Source organism: Hyla sarda, chromosome 4, assembly GCF_029499605.1.
Source record: "Hyla sarda isolate aHylSar1 chromosome 4, aHylSar1.hap1, whole genome shotgun sequence".
Classification (NCBI taxonomy): Eukaryota; Metazoa; Chordata; class Amphibia; order Anura; family Hylidae; genus Hyla; species Hyla sarda.
In genome coordinates this window covers 278175617-278194006 of record NC_079192.1, presented here as the reverse complement: position 1 = coordinate 278194006, position 18390 = coordinate 278175617, and the positions used below count along the sequence as shown (strand labels likewise).

The window sequence follows — 18390 nt, the reverse complement described above, 5'->3', positions numbered from 1 at the left end:
GAAAAAACGAAAGGGCAAAAAAAGGAAAAATGCTCAGTCCTTAAGGGGTTAATAAGGGTTATTGATAGTAGTGGCAAAGTGGCCACTTAAATATTTGTAATATGTAGAAAACATACAGTGTATATGTTTATGCTAGCAGAAATAAAAACAATAAAAATAAAAAATAAAAACATTTTAAGATATAGATGCATAAATAAACATACTCAAAAAGTTTAGTAAAAATATAAATATAATATCACCAAGACCATACTATAAGTCCTCCTAATGTCTTCCCTTGGTTTCCAGGTGTCCCCTCCCTATGCTCTCAAAGGTGCTAAATTCTTTTCTATAGTAAACATAATAATACAAAATGAAATTATACTGTATTCTGCCAGCAGAGGGCTGCTTAAGTTACATGTGTGGTTTAGAAGAGTTCCTTCTTTTGTCACAGGGGCTGTGAAAAGTATTTAACTCTCTGGCCATTGTTTGGCATAGCAATATATGAACACTGAATAGCTGTGCTAAAAGTTCGGTCTACAATTCTGGGCCTTATGTAGCACTATATGGCATAGTATGGTATTACGTGTACATGTGGTGTCCCAGCACCAGTAGCTGTCCTGTGGCTTCGGACAGCTTTGCAGCACAAAGTGTTGGGCCCACCATAGACTTACTGTTATATCAATTATGTTCGAACTTTATTGAAAAGTAATATATTTTTCTAATTAATGATATTGTTGTTATCTGTATATATGTTATTCATGTGTTACTGTACCCTTTAAAGAGAGAAGTGTACCCCCATGTGACCCTGCCTGCCATTGGGAACCCCTAAGTTCTCACCATTATAGATTAGTGGGGGGGGAGGTGTTGCCCCAGTTCAGAGTTGAGCTCATGCTGAGCAACAGTGTGGTTCAAGTGTGTTGTGTGTAGAAGCCTCAAGGGAAGGCCCAAATCAAATTTCTTTAAGCTGGTCATTCTGACTCTGTTTAATTCTCTCTGAACACAACCGAGAAAACAGCAAGACTTAAAGGGGTATTCCGGCCAAATGCGTCTTATCCCCTTATCCATAAATAATATCTGTCTCTAGGTGAAGATGCTGTTTATGGCCTAGGGGAAGATAATATACTTAAAGGGGTATTCCGGGATTTTTATTTTTATTTATTTAACTATGCTATAGGGGCTGGAAAGTTAGTGTAGTTCATAATATAGTGTCTGTACCTGTGTTTGATGGCTGGTCTCACATATGACCTTTGCCCCGCATGTCCTTTTTTAGCAGAATACAAAATGAGTGTTGTCTCTTGGCCTTTCCCAGGTTGCCAAAAATAAAAATACCCTTATTAGGGTGAAGGGTCTAGTATAACAACAGAAAATCAAAGTGCCTCTCACGACACTATGTCACCCTCAATAACCCCAATAAAACTTAGCTTTTTTATGGAGTTTTAAAAGGTGATGTCCAAGATTAAAAATGACTTATATTTCAATGGTGATATCATGTAAATACGGTATATACTAGTGCTTATACAGTGACCTTATAATCTTCTGTACCGCTGTTTTAGTCACACCGGTTCATAATTTATTAGGGAATACAGTATGCTTACAGTTGAACAATTTATCTGGGAGGCAGTAGCACAGTTCTTTAGTGAGCTAGAGTTTGATCCGTGGCACTGTTTATTAGGGCAGATGGTGGCACAGTTAATTAGGGGTACAGTGGCACAGTACATTATCAGGGCATTGGCACAGTTTATTTAGACAGCGGTACAATTTATTAGGAGCCAGTGGCACAGTTCATTAGGAAGACAGTGACTCACTTCATCAGGGGTGACAGTGGCACAGTTAATAATAGGGTCAGTGGCACTGTACATTACAGGGACAGTGGCACAGTTCAGTATGAGGCACAGTGCACATTTATTAGAGTAGCTGGCAGCACAGCTCAGTAGGGTCATGTTCATTAAGTAGTAGTGGCACAGTTCATTGTTGGCATAATGGCATTTAACATTTCTTAAGGGGGCACAGTGGTATCATTAAATTACTTAAAGGGAGAAAGTAGCTTAATTAATTAATTATTTAAATACTCTAAACTATTTTATCCCCACCATGTCCAGTGAATCCACTATGGTCCTCCACAATGCCCTTCTTTACTTTCTTGCACAGATTATGTGCAAGTATACCCAGCAAACAGTTACTTTCTTCAGGAGTCTTGTGCCATTTATTTCTGTGTTTAGCTGCAGAGTATATGGACATGTCATCTCTGCAGGAAAGTAAACAAAGGTGGCAGAGAGAACCAGAGTGGCAGCACTGAACACAGTGGGGATACAACTGGTGAGTCTAGCACTTTTTTTTTCTTGTATGATGATAGCAGAAAATACAATACTTTTAAGAGGCATAACTCTTATTTTTCCACCTACAGACCCATATGGGACTTGTTTTTTGTGAGAACAATTGTACTTTGTAATGACATTTTATATTACCATAACATGGTTATTACAAAGTGCACTATATAGTAAAAAATATATATTATGTCTATTCTGTAGGTCAATGGGATCAAAACAATACCCAATTTATATACACTGCTCAAAAAAAGAAAGGGAATACTAAGATAACACATCCTAGAAGTGAATGAATGAACTAATTATATGAAATACTTTTGTCTTTACATAGTTGAATGTGCTGACAACAAAATCACACAAAAATGATCAATGGAAATCTAAATTTATCAACCCATGGAGGTCTGGATATGGAGTCACACTCAAAATCAAAATGGAAAACCACACTACAGGCTGATCCAACTTTGATGTAATGTCCATAAAACAAGTCAAAATGAGGCTCAGTAGTGTGTGTGGCCTCCACGTGTCCGTATGACCTCCCTACAATGCCTTGGCATGCTACTGATGAGTTGGACAGTCTGTGGTGCAATGTGGCGTTGATGGATGGAGCGAAACATGATGTCTCAGATGTGCTCAATCGGATTCAGGTCTGGGGAACAGGCGGGCCAGTCCATAGCATCAATGTCTTCCTCTTGCAGGAACTGCTGACACACTCCAGCCACATGAGGTCTAGCATAATTTGTCTTGCATTAGGAGGAACCCAGGGCCAACCGCACAAGCATATGGTTTCACAAGGGGTCTGAGGATCTCATCTCGGTACCTAATGGCAGTCAGGCTACCTCTGTCAAGCACATGGAGGGCTGTGTGGTCCACCAAAGAAATGCCAACCCACACCATTACTGACCCACCGCCAATCCGGTCATGCTGGAGGATGTTGCAGGCAGCAGAATGTTCTCCACGGCATCTCCAGACTGTTACGTCTGCCACATGTGCTCAGTGCTCATTTGTGAAGAGTACAGGGCTTCTGTGGTGAATTTGCCAATCTTGGTGTTCTCTGGCAAATACCAAACGTCCTGCACGGTGTTGGGCTGTAAACTCAACCCCCACCTGTGGATGTCGGGTACTCATACCACCTTCATGGAGTCTGTTTCTGACTGTTTGAGTGGACACATGCACATTTGTGGCCTGCTGGATGTCATTTTGCAGGGCTCTGGCAGTACTTCTCCTGCTCCTCCTTGCACAAAGGCGGACGTAGTGGTCCTGCTGCTGGGTTGTTGCCCTCCTACGGCCTCCTCCACATCTCCTGATGTACTGGCCTGTTTCCTGGTATCGCCTCCACAACACTGGACACAACACTGACAGACACAGGAAACCTTCATGTCACAGCTTGCATTGATGTGTCATCCTGGATGAGCTGCACTACCTGAGCCACTTGTGTGGGTTGTAGACTCCGTTTCATGCTACCACTAGAGTGAAAGCACCACCCGCATTCAAAAATGACCAAAACATCAGCCTGGAAGCATAGGAACTGAGAAGTGGTCTGTGGTCACCACCTGCAGAACCACTCCTTTATTGGGGGTGTCTTGCTAATTGCCTATAATTTCCACCTGTTGTCTGTTCCATTTGCACAACAGCATGTGAAATTGATTGTGTTACTTCCTGGGTGATTTCACAGAATTGTGATTGACTTGGAGTTACATTGTGTTGTTTAAGGCTAAGTTTCCTCTAGGTTTTTTTCTGGCAGTTTTTGGAATACTGCCACTGCAGTTTTTGAGCCAAATCCAGAAGTGTATTCATAAGGAATAGGGCATAAAAAGGAAGGACTTACACTTCTCCTCCCTTATGGATCCACTTCTGATTTTGGCTCAAAAACTGCAGTGGCAGTTTTCCAAAAACTGCCAGGAAAAAAACAAGTGGAAACTTAGCCTAAGTGTTCCCTTTATTTTTTTTTAGCCGTGTAGTTTGTGTAAAAAAATTTTAACTTCATCTTTATTGCATTTTAAGGATGATTTTAAAGAAATTATACAACATGAGAAAAACAAACCTGTTGCTTCCAAAAATTGCCATACAACTATTCACAGTTTGTGTGAGGTATTACAATTCCTCTCATTCATAAGAGAGCTTAGCTGCTTTACCAGACACAACCCATCGACAAATGTGGCACTGTTTTTGGATAAAAGTAATCATGCTTTTCTAATCCTGTACAACCTTTTCGACCTCACATAGAAATGCATGTCTTACCTTTAGGAACACTTGTAATATTGGTGTCTGCAATTCGGAGGTAGGACAGTTTCTTCATTCCCTGGAAAGCTCCTTTTTCAATCCCAGAACTTTCAATGGGATTTGTGCCCAGTTCTGCAAGACATATATTGTGCTCAAAACTCAGCAATATAACTATATACATGTTTAAAAATGTATGTTTGAATATAAGTTTAAAAATAAACATACTCTGACAATAGGGTCTATTCACACTTCGAGTATTATGCACAGATCTGATGTACAGGATTTTAAGCTGTATTCAGTCATTCAGTTTACATTGAAATCTGCAGCAGAAAATCCTGCGCATCAAATCTGTGCAGAATATTGTAGACCATTAAAGGGGTACTCCTGTGGAAAACTTTTTTTTTAATCAACTGGTGCCAGAAAGTTAAACAGATTTGTAAATCACTTCTATTAAAAAATCTTAATCCTTCCAGTACTTTTTAGGGGCTGTATACTAAAGAGAAATCCAAAAAGGAAATGCATTTCCTCTGATGTCATGACCACAGTGCTCTCTGCTGACCTCTGCTGTCCATTTTAGGAATTGTCCAGAGCAGCATATGTTTGCTATGGGGATTTTTTCCTGCTCTGGACAGTTCCTAAAATGGACAGCAGAGGTCAGCAGAGAGCACTGTGGTCATGACATAAGAGGAAAGGCATTTCTTTTTTGGATTTCTCTTTAGTATACAGCCCCTAAAAAGTACTGGAAGGATTAAGATGTTTTTATAGAAGTGATTTACAAATCTGTTTAACTTTCTGGCACCAGTTGATTTAAAAAGAAAAAAAAGGTTTTCCATGGGAGTACCCCTTTAAGGGGGTGGACTCCATATGAAAATGTGTGGTGGTCTAAAAATCTGACACACAATAGGGAGTGGTCTTCTCGGAAAAGTGTACTTTTTGATGGGTTTCATGGTATTCTATCATTATATATATATATATATATATATATATATATATATATATTTTGTATGAAAAACGCATAGGAGGATTTGTTCAAAAATTTTAATAATGCTTTACTTAAAAACCTGATTTATAGTACAATTGGGAACATAATACCTGCCTGTGTATGTCAGTGTTCCTACTGTTGATCACCTCTCTTCCTACTTACATTAACCACTATATAAAGATAGTTTGTTGCAAGCTCAAAACTTACCAATCACAATCATATTATTCAGTCCATCAAACACAGACTTCTTCACTTTAGTTATCATGTTTTCATGGACACGCAGCTCCTGAAGTGACTTGGGCATATTGGTAGGTAAATCCTTCAAGTTATTTTTTGACAAGTAGAGTCGTTCTAGCTTTGTAAGAGGGGCAAAAGCACCAGGACTGATCGATTTAATTTTATTGTTAACCAGGATCAATGCCTACAAGCAAGATGTGATACTATTATTACTATACAATAAATGCTCAGTTTATCATAATATGTCAAACCTATAAGCAATCTAAGGCAGTAATTCACAACCTTTTAACATGGAGGGACTCTATTTTTAGGGAGGTTTTCCATCCAATTAAGTCATCCCCTATGCACGTGATAGAGGATAACAGGCAGATTGGTATTGGTCTGATAGCTGGAATCCCTGCTGATCTCGAGAATGTGATCCCTGGATCCCCTGAATGAATGGGTAAATGGTGTGCAAAGCATCTGTGTTGCCACCGCTTTAATCATTCTGTTCAGCAGATTCCAGGGACAATTATGTCCCCATTCTTAGGGCTGAAGAGGTCCCAGCAGATAGACCCTTGGATGCAGGATAACGTAATATAAAGGTAAAAAATCTCTTTAATAGTCTCTCTCCTGTGGAAACTCAAACCTGCCACATGCCCCCCCCCCCCCCCTTCTCTAGATATTGTAATCAGGATATGTGGAAAAAGTAAAATTATATTATATACAGCATAAGATTTCCAATTTTAAAGGGGTACTCCTGCGCTTAGACATCTTATCCCCTATCCAAAGGATAGGGGATAAGATGCCTGATCGCAGGGGTCCCGCCGCTGGTGCACGCCGCACCCGGTTAAAATCAGTCCCCGGAGCGTGTTTGTTCCGGGTCTGATTGCTGTCACGCCCCCTCCCATAGGCTTGCAGTGAGGGGGCGGAGCGTGATGTCACACAGGGGCAGAGCCGTGATGTCACAATGCTCCGGCCCCGTGACACGCCCCCTCCCATAGACTTGCATTGAGGGGGCGGGGCGTGACATCAAGAGGGGGCAGGGCTATGATGTCACAAGCTCCTGGCGCAAACTCCAGTGTTCGGAACAGTTTGTTCCAAACGCTGAGCAGCGGAGTACCCCTATAATAATACAGTATTATCTGACTGTTGCATTATATGCTCTTTTTCACTCAAAATTCTCTCATGCCAATTTTTTTTTTTTTTTTTTTGTTAAGGCTAACAGATGTTTCCTATTACCACCACTAACACAGCCACATTTGTTATATCCTTTTGGCCTGTAATTTGAACATTACTGGGCTTAGAATCAAGTCTAGGAGATGACCTCTTACAGCTATGTATCTTAAAACAAATAGTAACCAAAAATGAACTTTATAACATTATAAAACCTTCAAAAGTTTTCTGTCACTATCCTAGCTCAATTATGGTTATCACACATTGCAGTAGAGGTACGACACGAAGCTACCCTATTACCATACTACAAAAACTATAGCAACCCATGGCCTTGTTTGTCCTAGAACTGCTTCAATGGAAAGCAACAATAATGTTTTATACACTTTTTTTTGCTACATTTATCTCCAAATGAAGTAATTGGAAGAATTAAATATAAGAACAAAGTATTCCCTAACACCTGATAATTTTTTAACTATATAAAGGCAAAGGAACATTGAATGAGCTCTTTGCTGCCTTTTCTCTGCCATGAATATGGAGACTATGAAGATTCTGAAATAAAAAAAAGCTGATGGGTGCACTTATATCTCACATAACAAAATTGTGAGCTTTTGGTAAATTAAAACGTAAACCAAACCCACCTCCTACAGTAGGTTTTGCTGACTGTTTGAGGTATATGGCAGCCTCTCCATTCTCCACCAAAAGATGATATTGGTGGACAGAAGGGTCAGACATGATAGATGTTTACTACTGAATACTTTTTCTGGGAGGAATAAGCTAGAGCAAGCAATAACAGTAGAGAAAACAAGCATTGCACTCATCATCCAAGCAATTCTTTTATTTCACCGTGTCTGGCATAACAGGCTGGTGGAGGGGTGGAGGCGAGTAGGGTGGGACCGGGACAGACTGTTTCACACCACTAGGGCGCTTCTTCTAGCCGGTATACTGGCTGGAAGAAGCGCCCTAGTGGTGTGAAACAGTCTGCCCTGTTCCCACCCTACTCGCCTCAACCCCTCCACCAGCCTGTTATGCCAGACACGGTGAAATAAAAGAATTGCTTGGATGGTGAGTGCAATCCTTGTTTTCTCTACTGTTATTGCCTGCACTCTGTTCTGGATTTATGCACCACCGCACCCAATGCTTTATAACAGGAACGTCAGAATCATCCACACCATACCTGCCACCAGTCACCTTAGTTCAGCAGTGCGGGACACACCTTTTTGCTTCTTTTAACACATAAGCTAGAACAAGAACTGTTGGACTCTGACTTATCCCTCCCTAGTTGTCACAGTATTAAAACATAACTTTTTAATATATAATTCCAATAAAATCCATTGTGTTATAATAAGATATAATTATGACATAGTATAATCTTGCAAACACAGGTTATACACCAAAATCTGGTCATACAACCTGAGTTGACAGAAAATCTTGTAAATTACCAGACTGACTCCACCAGTGACAGGAGTACTACAAACCGTCCAGTGTACACAACAGTTATGAAAAACAATCATCCAGAAAAAGGTACATAATGTAGATATATAATCATGTAAAGAGTCACTATTGTAATCACAATTGCAGTCCCAACGCATTTTCCACCGGGAAGCACCAGGATCCTCAGGGGACAACTAGGTAACAAGCTGTGTGGTGTGATCAGATAAAAAATGTCAGACCATACACAGAAAACCAATATACAAGGAGATATATAAGATGCACAGGGAAAAATGCTAAATCAATGGTACATATAGATATTTTCATATCTGTTGTGTACACTGGACAGTTTATAGTACTCCCATGACTGGTGGAGTCAGTCTGATGATTTACAATATTTTCTGTCAAATTAGGCTGTACCACCAGATTTTGGTGTATGACCAGTGTTTGCGAGATAATACTAGGTCATCATTTATCTAATTATAACACAAGAGGGATTTTATTGGATTTTTATATTAAAATAAATGTTTTAATACTGTTGCTTCAGTGGCAATAATTCTTGCATGGTATGTGGTACGATTTATACTATTTATTTTTAGAACTATTTATTTATACTTTCTGGGATTTTTTTTTATCCCTCCCTTGCCCATATAGAACACATGAACGTTCAGTCAAGTCAAAAGTTCATGTTTATGTGGAGGTAGGTTGAGATAACTATTCGTCTGGTGGTTATTGAAAATGTATGGCCACCTTTAATTCCAAACATTCATGCAAAAAGTGATTTAAATAATCTGAATAATTTTATAAAAACTCTTAACATTTTTTAATAAAATTTTATAAAAATTTCTTACTGTATCAAAGGATGCACTGAAAACCAAGACACATGATTTGTATTTAGAGAGAGGATAGTAGACTGCCCTAAGTGTGACAGACATAATCATTAGATAAATGTAGACTGAGCCCATTGGTTCCAAGTGGATTAACTGACAGTCTAATGGAGGCAATACGAAAAATATAGGTAGACAGGTTCTGAACATCACCAGAGTGGCCCATTCCAGGGAAAGATCAAAACCTACAGTTTATACATAGAACACTGATCCTCATGATGAGATTGTACAGTTTGGTATACCCTTTAAAAATTAAGTTTCTCTTAAACTCTTCTAAAGCTCCTTTATTCTACCAAAAAGAGGGGTCTCCAGCTGCTAGATCCCAGCAGTGCAAATTTCTTACACATTTCAATGACACATCAGGAAATAGAAAACACGCACAAAGGTCAATATACTCTTTAATAATAGGATGTTAGATGTGACCCATGAGACTAGCAAAGCCTCTGCCAGTATATTTATTAGTGGATTTGGAAAGTTACTAAGTATCTTACATGAAGGTTTTTCAGATTCTTGAAATCACCATCCTTTATTTCAGCTATCTTGTTATTCTGTAAGTCAAGTAAAGTTGTGTCTGCAGGAATATTTTTGGGCACTTGTTCTAGACCTGAAAAAAAATATATACAAAGTTTATATAATAACAATCCATTATATATGTGTCACTAGTATAATTGAATTGACAGCAAACAATAAATAAGTTTAAACAAATAAATATTTTCATTGTTGGTGATTTGACTACAGGTCAACTTCCTATTATGACCAATTTGTATCTTCATAGGCAATAAAGGCTAAAATGATGAAAGGCAGAAATATGATTCTGTACTGAGAAATTTACATACTAGAAAATCACAGACTTGTTTCTAGTAGTTTGTTAAGTCATTGTGGATATGTATAATAAATAAACTAGCATATGCATATTTATGCATATGTACAGTACAGACCAAAAGTTTGGACACACCTTCTCATTCAAAGAGTTTTCTTTATATTCATGACTATGAAAATTGTAGATTCACACTGAAGGCATCAAAACTATGAATTGACACATGTGGAATTAAAGACATAACAAAAAAGTGTGAAACAACTGAAAATATGTCATATTCTAGGTGGAAAGTGTCCCCAAGTGCAGTCACAAAAACCATCAAGAGCTACAAAGAAACTGGCTCACATGTGGACCGCCCCAAGAAAGGAAGACCAAGAGTCACATCTGCTGTGGATGATAAGTTCATCCGAGTCACCAGCCTCAGAAATCGCAGGTTAACAGCAGCTCAGATTAGAGACCAGGTCAATGCCACACAGAGTTCTAGCAGCAGACACATCTCTAGAACAACTGTTAAGAGGAGACTGTGAGAATCAGGCCTTCATGGTAGAATATCTGCTAGGAAACCACTGCTAAGGACAGGCAACAAGCAGAAGAGACTTGTTTGGGCTAAAGAACACAAGGAATGGACACCAGCCTCAGAAATCGCAGGTTAACAGCAGCTCAGATTAGAGACCAGGTCAATGCCACACAGAGTTCTAGCAGCAGACACATCTCTAGAACAACTGTTAAGAGGAGACTGTGAGAATCAGGCCTTCATGGTAGAATATCTGCTAGGAAACCACTGCTAAGGACAGGCAACAAGCAGAAGAGACTTGTTTGGGCTAAAGAACACAAGGAATGGACATTAGACCAGTGGAAATCTGTGCTTTGGTCTGATGAGTCCAAATTTGAGATCTTTGGTTCCAACCACTGTGTCTTTGTGCGATGCAGAAAAGGTGAGCAAATGGACTCTACATGCCTGGTTCCCACCATGAAGAATGGAGGAGGAGGTGTGATGTGGGGGTGCTTTGCTGGTGACACTGTTGGGGATTTATTCAAAATTGAAGGCATATTGATCCAGTATGGCTACCAAAGCATCTTGCAGCGGCATGCTATTCCATCCGATTTGCGTTTAGTTGGACCATCATTTATTTTTCAACAAGACAATGACCTCAAACACACCTCCAGGCTGTGTAAGGGCTATTTGACCAAGAAGGAGAGTGACAGGGTGCTGCACCAGATGACCTGGCATCCACAGTCACCAGACCTGAACCCAATGAAGGCAAAAGGGCCAACAAGTGCTAAGCATCTCTGGGAACTCCTTCAAGACTGTTGGAAGACCATTTCAAGTGAGTACGTCTTGAAGCTCATCAAGAGAATGCCAAGAGTGTTCAAAGCAGTAATGAAAAGGTGGTTACTTTGAAGAACCTAGAAAATGACATATTTTCAGTTGTTTCACACTTATATGTTATGTCTATAATTCCACATGTGTTAATTAATAGTTTTGATGCCTTCAGTGTGAATCTACAATTTTCATAGTCATGAAAATAAAGAAAACTCTTTGAATGAGAAGGTGTGTCCAAACTTTTGGTCTGTACTGTATACATGCATATGTAACATACAGACATATTTGGGATGTATGCATTTCTGAAAAATATAAGTGAACAAAAAAAAATATATATAGACACAGGCACTGTTGTTAACATATGGAGGCAGCCATTGCTTCTGCACCAAGACAGTAAACAGGTAGGTAGACTGTCAGTAAATAGGAAATGGTAATAAGACAATAGACCACTATGGGCACTTAAAAGATAGAACTAGATGCAGATAATCAAGAATGTGGGTATTTGAATAGATAGTAACTTTATTTCTTATATAAATACATATAGTATATCAAATAAGGGTGGGGCTTGTTCACATAAGTATGGTGTTTGGCTAAGTTTCCTTCCGGTGTTATAGTAAAAACATTGAAGTGAAATTGATGGCATAACTGAAACGATTGTAGTCAGTAGGATCATTCCTGGCATCTGCCCTGTCCACTGTTAAAATGGACTGATGCAAATGCAGGATGGGAGAACTCATTTTGATGCCTTTTCCTATCTGGCTTTGAACATTTCACTATAAATATGAAATGGTCAGATGACAAATGATGTCAAATGATTCATTTTTGTAGCAGATATGGTATCAGGCATGGTCAGTCTTTAAATAAAAAACTGACCCTGATGCCAAAGACATATGTGGAATAGACAAAAGTATTGGGACACCTAAAAGAGCTCTTAGAACCTAGTAGCCAAGAGCCAGTCTAATTCTATAGACATTAATATGGAGGTGGTCTCCTCTTTACAGTTATAACAGGTTCCACTCTTCTAGTGAGATTTTTCAGCAAGATTTTGGAGTGTTCCTGAAGAGCATGTGTAAGGTCAAATGCTGATGTTGAAGGAGCGGCCTGACTTGCAATTTCCAACTAAAAGATGTTCAGCGAGGTTGAGATCAGGGCTCTTCAAGGGCCAGCCAAGTTCTTACACACCAAACTCACTTAGCATTATCCCTTTTCCACCAAAAGTGTAGATGCTATTAGGCAGGCAATATTATCCCGGCATTCTTAAAAAACAGATAGAGAAGGGGGATTTGTCACTCCACAAAACTGCTCCTGAATCTAGTGATGGTGTTCCTACCATTTCTTTCATCACTTGGCTTTGTTCTTAGTGATGTCAGGCTTCCATGCAGCTGCTCAAGCATGGAGACCATAAAGTTCCCAGCACACAGTGTTAATGTAGATTTTAATGCCAAAGAAGGTTTGTAACTCTGCAATCATTGAGTCAGAAGCGCAATGGTGACTTTTATGCACTGTGCTCTATATGACTTGGTGACCGAGCTCTGTAACTTTAATTGGTCTGCCACTTCATGGCTTATTTGCTATGGTAAATAACTTGTAGCAGTGGTATCCTTTTACAGTACGATGCAAGATTTAGTCAGCTTTTTAGCAAGATCAATTCCTTCACAAATGTTTGCAAAGGCAGGCTGCATTGGTAGCATAATTGTATAGACCTATGGCAATATGACTGAATAAAACAATAGAAAATTCACTAAGAGGAGTGTACCAACGCCTTTCTCCATTTAGTATATATCTTGGATTGTATTTATTCAGTTGTAATTTGACAGTGCTCAAAGTGACCCATGTACTTTCTACAGATGCTTAAAGGGGTACTCCGGTGGAAAAAAAAAATTAAATCAACGTTTACAGATTTGTAAATGACTTCTATTAAAAAATATTTACCCTTCCAGTACTTTTTAGCAGCTGTATGCTACAGAGGAAATTCTTTTCTTTTTTAATTTCTTTTTTGTCTTGACCACAGTGCTCTCTGCTGACACCGTATGCCCATATCAGGAACTGTCACAAGCAGGAGAAAATCCCCATTGCAAACCTATGCTGCTCTGGACAGTTCCTGACACGGACAGAGGTGTCCGCAAAGAGCACTGTGGACAAGACAAAAAAATAAATTCAAAAAGAAAAAAAATTCCTCTGTAGCATAAAGCTGCTAAAAAGTACTGTAAGGGTAAAGCATTTTTTTATAGAAGTAATTTACAAATCTGTTTAATCTTCTGGCATCAGTTGGTTTAAAAAAAAATGTTTTCCACCGGAGTACCCTTTAAAAAAAAATGTATAGGGGTCTTAAAGTAAATACATAACACAAATGGGTTTTCCTGTTATTGAGTTCCACTTATTAACAGTGTTTTGTAAAGCACATATATGGTTCCTTGATAAGATATAAATAAGGCTTACCAATAGGGAAATCAGCTAACCCACCACACATCATCTAGTTGTTGAATTGATGCCTAATTCAACTTTAAGGCTGGGAATTCTGATGTGAATGGAGTCAACTCTATTACACTATTCCTCTAAGGTTGCAGAAGATGACATCTAAAGCTTTACTCTATGGGGTCCTTATAAGAATAAGCTGTTATGAGTAAACTTATCTGCGCTGGACCTTCAGTTTTTTGTGTTTTATTTTACCATGGCTTTTAACACCTGTTAGTTTGCATTTGTCAGCAATAGAGGGTGAGCTGAATTAACTTTTTTGGACCTGTGATGATGTCACAATCATGTGACCAGTACATGTGGGGGTGGAGCTCATCAGAGTTAACAGAAAATGTGGCAGAAGGACCTGTGATGATCATGTGATAGGAGTGGGTGGTCTCCTCTTTACAGTTATAACAAGAGCTGGGAACACCCCCAGGACACCAAAGCACTTCATTTACATATCTGGATTTTCAGGCAAAAATTTGGAATGGGCCATGTAAGAAAACAAAAGGTCACACAGGGATCTGTGAGTAGCATTCGCAGTGTACTGGGACAACGCCGCTCTTGGCCTAGCTTAGAGAGAGGGGGAATGGCCGCAATGTTTGTGAGTAAACTCGTCTCACAGATCACTGTGTGTCTGCTATGAGAAGACAACGCAGGACACATGCAGGCAAAGCAGGAGGCACACTCTAGGGACGGTCAGTAGCGCACCCACAGTGTCATATATGCCCCCTTAAGGGATTTATCTCATGAAGATACCTTCTAAATAGAAGCCAGCCATGCAATCGGCAGATCAACACAGGTCTGGATTCTCTGAACCTTGTTGTTTAGCTATAATTTCCAGGGAAAGCCACATCTGGCCTTCTCATTACATTTATTCCACCTACATAATGTTATTTTGGCTTGTAAAGAAAATTATATTTGTAATTTTAGGTAACTCTGAGTATATGCAATATTGGCGGAAACTCATGAAGTTGCTATAAGTTACTGCAGCGGGTTGCCTGATGAAGAAATGCTAAACACAGCCAGAGAGCCATTGGGATCTAGTTGCCTTGAATATAAGTCGATGTCCTAGACAGGCTGCGTCTAAATATTTTTAAGTTATAGTTCTTAAACCAGAAGGCACGGAAAGTCTGAATACCAAGCACTTAAAGCATATTGTAAGCTAGGTTATAGCAGCTACCTGATTAAGTTATTGACTTATTAAGTTATTAAATACATAAATACATAATACATAATGTAACATAAATATAGAAAAACCTAAGGCTTTTTTGCATTTGGAAGAAAGACAGAATCTTATACTTATTACTTGATAAATTAATTTCCCTACCTTCCTCCCAACCCATTGTTTCCATATTCTGTTGCCCAAAGCGATTTTACCAATTCATTTTAGCAATAAAAGCTTGCAACAATTAGTTTTACCAGAAAGCTTGTTCAAAATCCTACACCTACATCTGTAGGTGCCCCCAGTAGGTTGTTTCCCAAATATATAGGAACCCCCAGTAAATAGTTTCCCCCTGTTTATAGGTACCTACAACTCTGTAGTTTCCCACAACATAAATTTGCCCCCAACTTTAGTTACCCCCCCCAATAAATGGATACCCTAGGTTGGTTGTTTATGCCAGTATATAGTTGCTACCCCCTGTAGATAGGACTCCCCTTGGCAAGAAAAAACCCATACTCATCTCATCCCAACTACCTGCAGTGACTGGCATCTTCTCATTCTTATCTGTGGCCATTAACAGCCACGAGTATCTCTTCTTTTGTGATGCAGGGTTCACAATGAAGTCAACCATTGTACATCAAGGGGGAGATTTATCAAAATCTGTGCAGAGGAAAAGTTGACCAGTTGCCCATAGCAACCAATCAGCTTGTTTGTTTCATTTTTGAAAAGGCCTCTGTAAAATGAAAGAAGCAATCCAATTGGTTGCAATCTTATTGGGCAAAGCAGTGCAATGGCAGGACTGGCACCCTCTTAACAAGGTTAGGGTGATTCGCTCTGTGCAGTCACACAGGTCACATATGCCAAAGGCCGATCCTACAGACAAGGACAAAATTGTTAGTAGGGTTCCCTTAAAGACAAAAAAATTCACAATTCTCCCTAAAATAACAACTTAAAAATTTCAAAAATAGTAATGAATAAAAGCTTACTGAAAATAAACTGATGAAAAAAAAAATAATAATAATAATGAAACTGTCCTGGACAAAAATGATGGTCCCTGAACTTAATATTTTGTTGCACAACCTTTTGAGGCAATCACTGCAATGAAGAGATTTCTATAACTCTTAATATAACTGCAATTGTCTATAGGTATCTTGGCCCACTCCTCAAAAGATACTGCTTCAGCTGTCTTAGATATGAAGGATGTCTTCTCCAGACTTCAGGGTTCATCTCCTTCCACAGATGTTCAGTAGGATTCAGATCAGGGCTCATAGAAGCCACTTCACAATAGTCCAATCTTTTGGTCTTAGCCATTCTTTTGTGTTTGTAGCTGTGTGTTTGGGGTCATTATCCTGTTGGAGGACCCATGACCTGCTACTGAGACCAAGCTTCCTGACACTGGGCAGTGCATTTCGCTCCAGAATGCTTGATAATCATGAGATTTTATTGCACCCTGTACAAGGCCCCAACACATTACCAAGCCTATCCTATGCCTTACAGTAGGTACAGTGTTCCTTTATTTCCATGCTTGAATTTTGCATCTGTAAACATAAAGCTAATGTGACTTGCCAAAAAGCTCCAGTTTTGTCTATGGGCAAGACACAAAACTTTAGGGAGAATGTCCATTAGACAGGTGAGACACAATTGGAGCTTTTTGTTTTTCCTAAATGATTCTGTTGAACCACAATTAAAAACAATGTCTGTTTTTTTATCAGTTAATGTTCAGTAATTTTTTTTTTCATTATTACTTTTGTCAGTTTAACGGAAGGGTACTTTTGTCCACCTCTGTATGTGAATAAGTATGTATGTGTGTGGGCGTGTGTGTGGTAAATGTAAATGTGAGTGTGCCTATGTATGTAATAGTGTGTATTAGTGCATCTGCGCAAGTCTTTGTCCATTTCTGCTTCAAGCAGATCCTTTGTCACAGATTCCATTTAAATAACAGGACAAAAAAAACATAATTAATGCAGAATTCTGCAAAATTATGGACACCAGACAGAAACTCGACAGACCTCAATAATGTCTCTCTATTTTCACAGAACATAATCTGCAATGGAGGCCCCAAATGAAGCTTGCAACATATATGAGATCCGAGTGTATTCAAAAAATGTTTTGACATGTCACACAGACATAAATAAAAAGACGAAAGTTCAACAGCACAAAATACAGTAGGGTTACTAATCCCTTAATTTAGAAAAATTAAATGCAGACAGCAACTGATTGGTCCCATTCTTTGGAAAATAAGTTAAAAAAAAGATAGCCCAAAAATGCATATGCTATGTTTCGATCTCAGCCTATTCTTTTTCTACCATAAGCTGAATAAAAATGCACTGAGACTCCAACCAATCATGCATGAGCATGTATGTACCCTTGTTTGTGGTTAAAGTTTTTCTTAGACCGGAATACCCTTCTAAAGGGGATATCCTAAGATTAAAATATATCCCCCATTCACAAGACAAGGGTTAACTAGTGATGGTCCAACCACTAGCAGTTAACCCTAACCCTAATAACAGCAGTCAGTTGTCCAAATGGTCAGAACCCCACTTTGGTCTGGGGTCTGAATTAAATTAGTTTTGTGGTTTTAAGACCAATGATCAGGAACAGTCATCATGGTAGTCAGGGCTGGATGGAGAAGACCAGAAAAGAGAATATATATGATCAGAAAAGATGTCACCTGTGAATCACTGAAAGAAATGGTTCTGTATTCTACCTGAGGATGTATCTGATCAGAGCTGTATTTTCCTGTATAGTCTGCAGTGAGATAATACAGTCTACTGACCCCCTTGTGTAAAACTGATGTACGACCTCTATGTAGCCTTGTAGTATTAGAGTAGATATTATTGGTTATTTGGTGTTTATATAGTGAAAACACTGACGTAAGAGCGAGTGCATGTCTGACCATGTGATTAGATTAAAAACTAATTTAAAGCCTGGGGGGCACAATATGCCAACTTGCCTAGGCAGAAAACACCTAGTCCAGGCCATGTGTCTTTTATGTCAAACTTTGTGTCCTGCAACTATTGTTCTGTTTAATGTTCGAGTAAACTGTTATCATATTGACTGCAAAGCTTGGCTGCTTAACCATGAGCTTTGCCTACATGGCTAGGGGACATCTAGAGATCAGCAAGTGAGGCATGTACCGTAGGTGATGAACACAAGGGGGTCGCCATAAGCCACTTTGCTTTGATCAGTACTTAGATAATTGTTTAAAACAGCAAAATAAAAGCCTATTAATCATCTGTGACAAGTTCACTTTTAAGAGAAGCTGTGGTGAATCCAAAATTTTTTATTTATTTATTTATTTTTATTTAATTTTGTATCTTCTGGTGCCCTGATTCCTGAGGTGTTTTTACTTTCTTGTTATCACAAATATGGCTGCTTTCACACTATAAAAATACCTCCATTATAAACGCCCATT

General features: G+C 39.0%; 1 protein-coding gene across 1 annotated transcript in view; it reads right to left on the bottom strand.

Moving 5' to 3' along the window:
- DCN (decorin) overlaps window positions 1–18390 on the bottom strand; it is a 63767-nt gene that overhangs the window by 31886 nt on the left and 13491 nt on the right. The window contains exons 3-5 of the mRNA XM_056569386.1: window positions 9704–9816; window positions 5713–5926; window positions 4542–4655 (exon numbers count right to left, since the gene is read on the bottom strand). Coding sequence (XP_056425361.1) covers window positions 4542–4655; window positions 5713–5926; window positions 9704–9816 — 441 coding nt within the window. The remainder of the gene's footprint in view (window positions 1–4541; window positions 4656–5712; window positions 5927–9703; window positions 9817–18390) is intronic.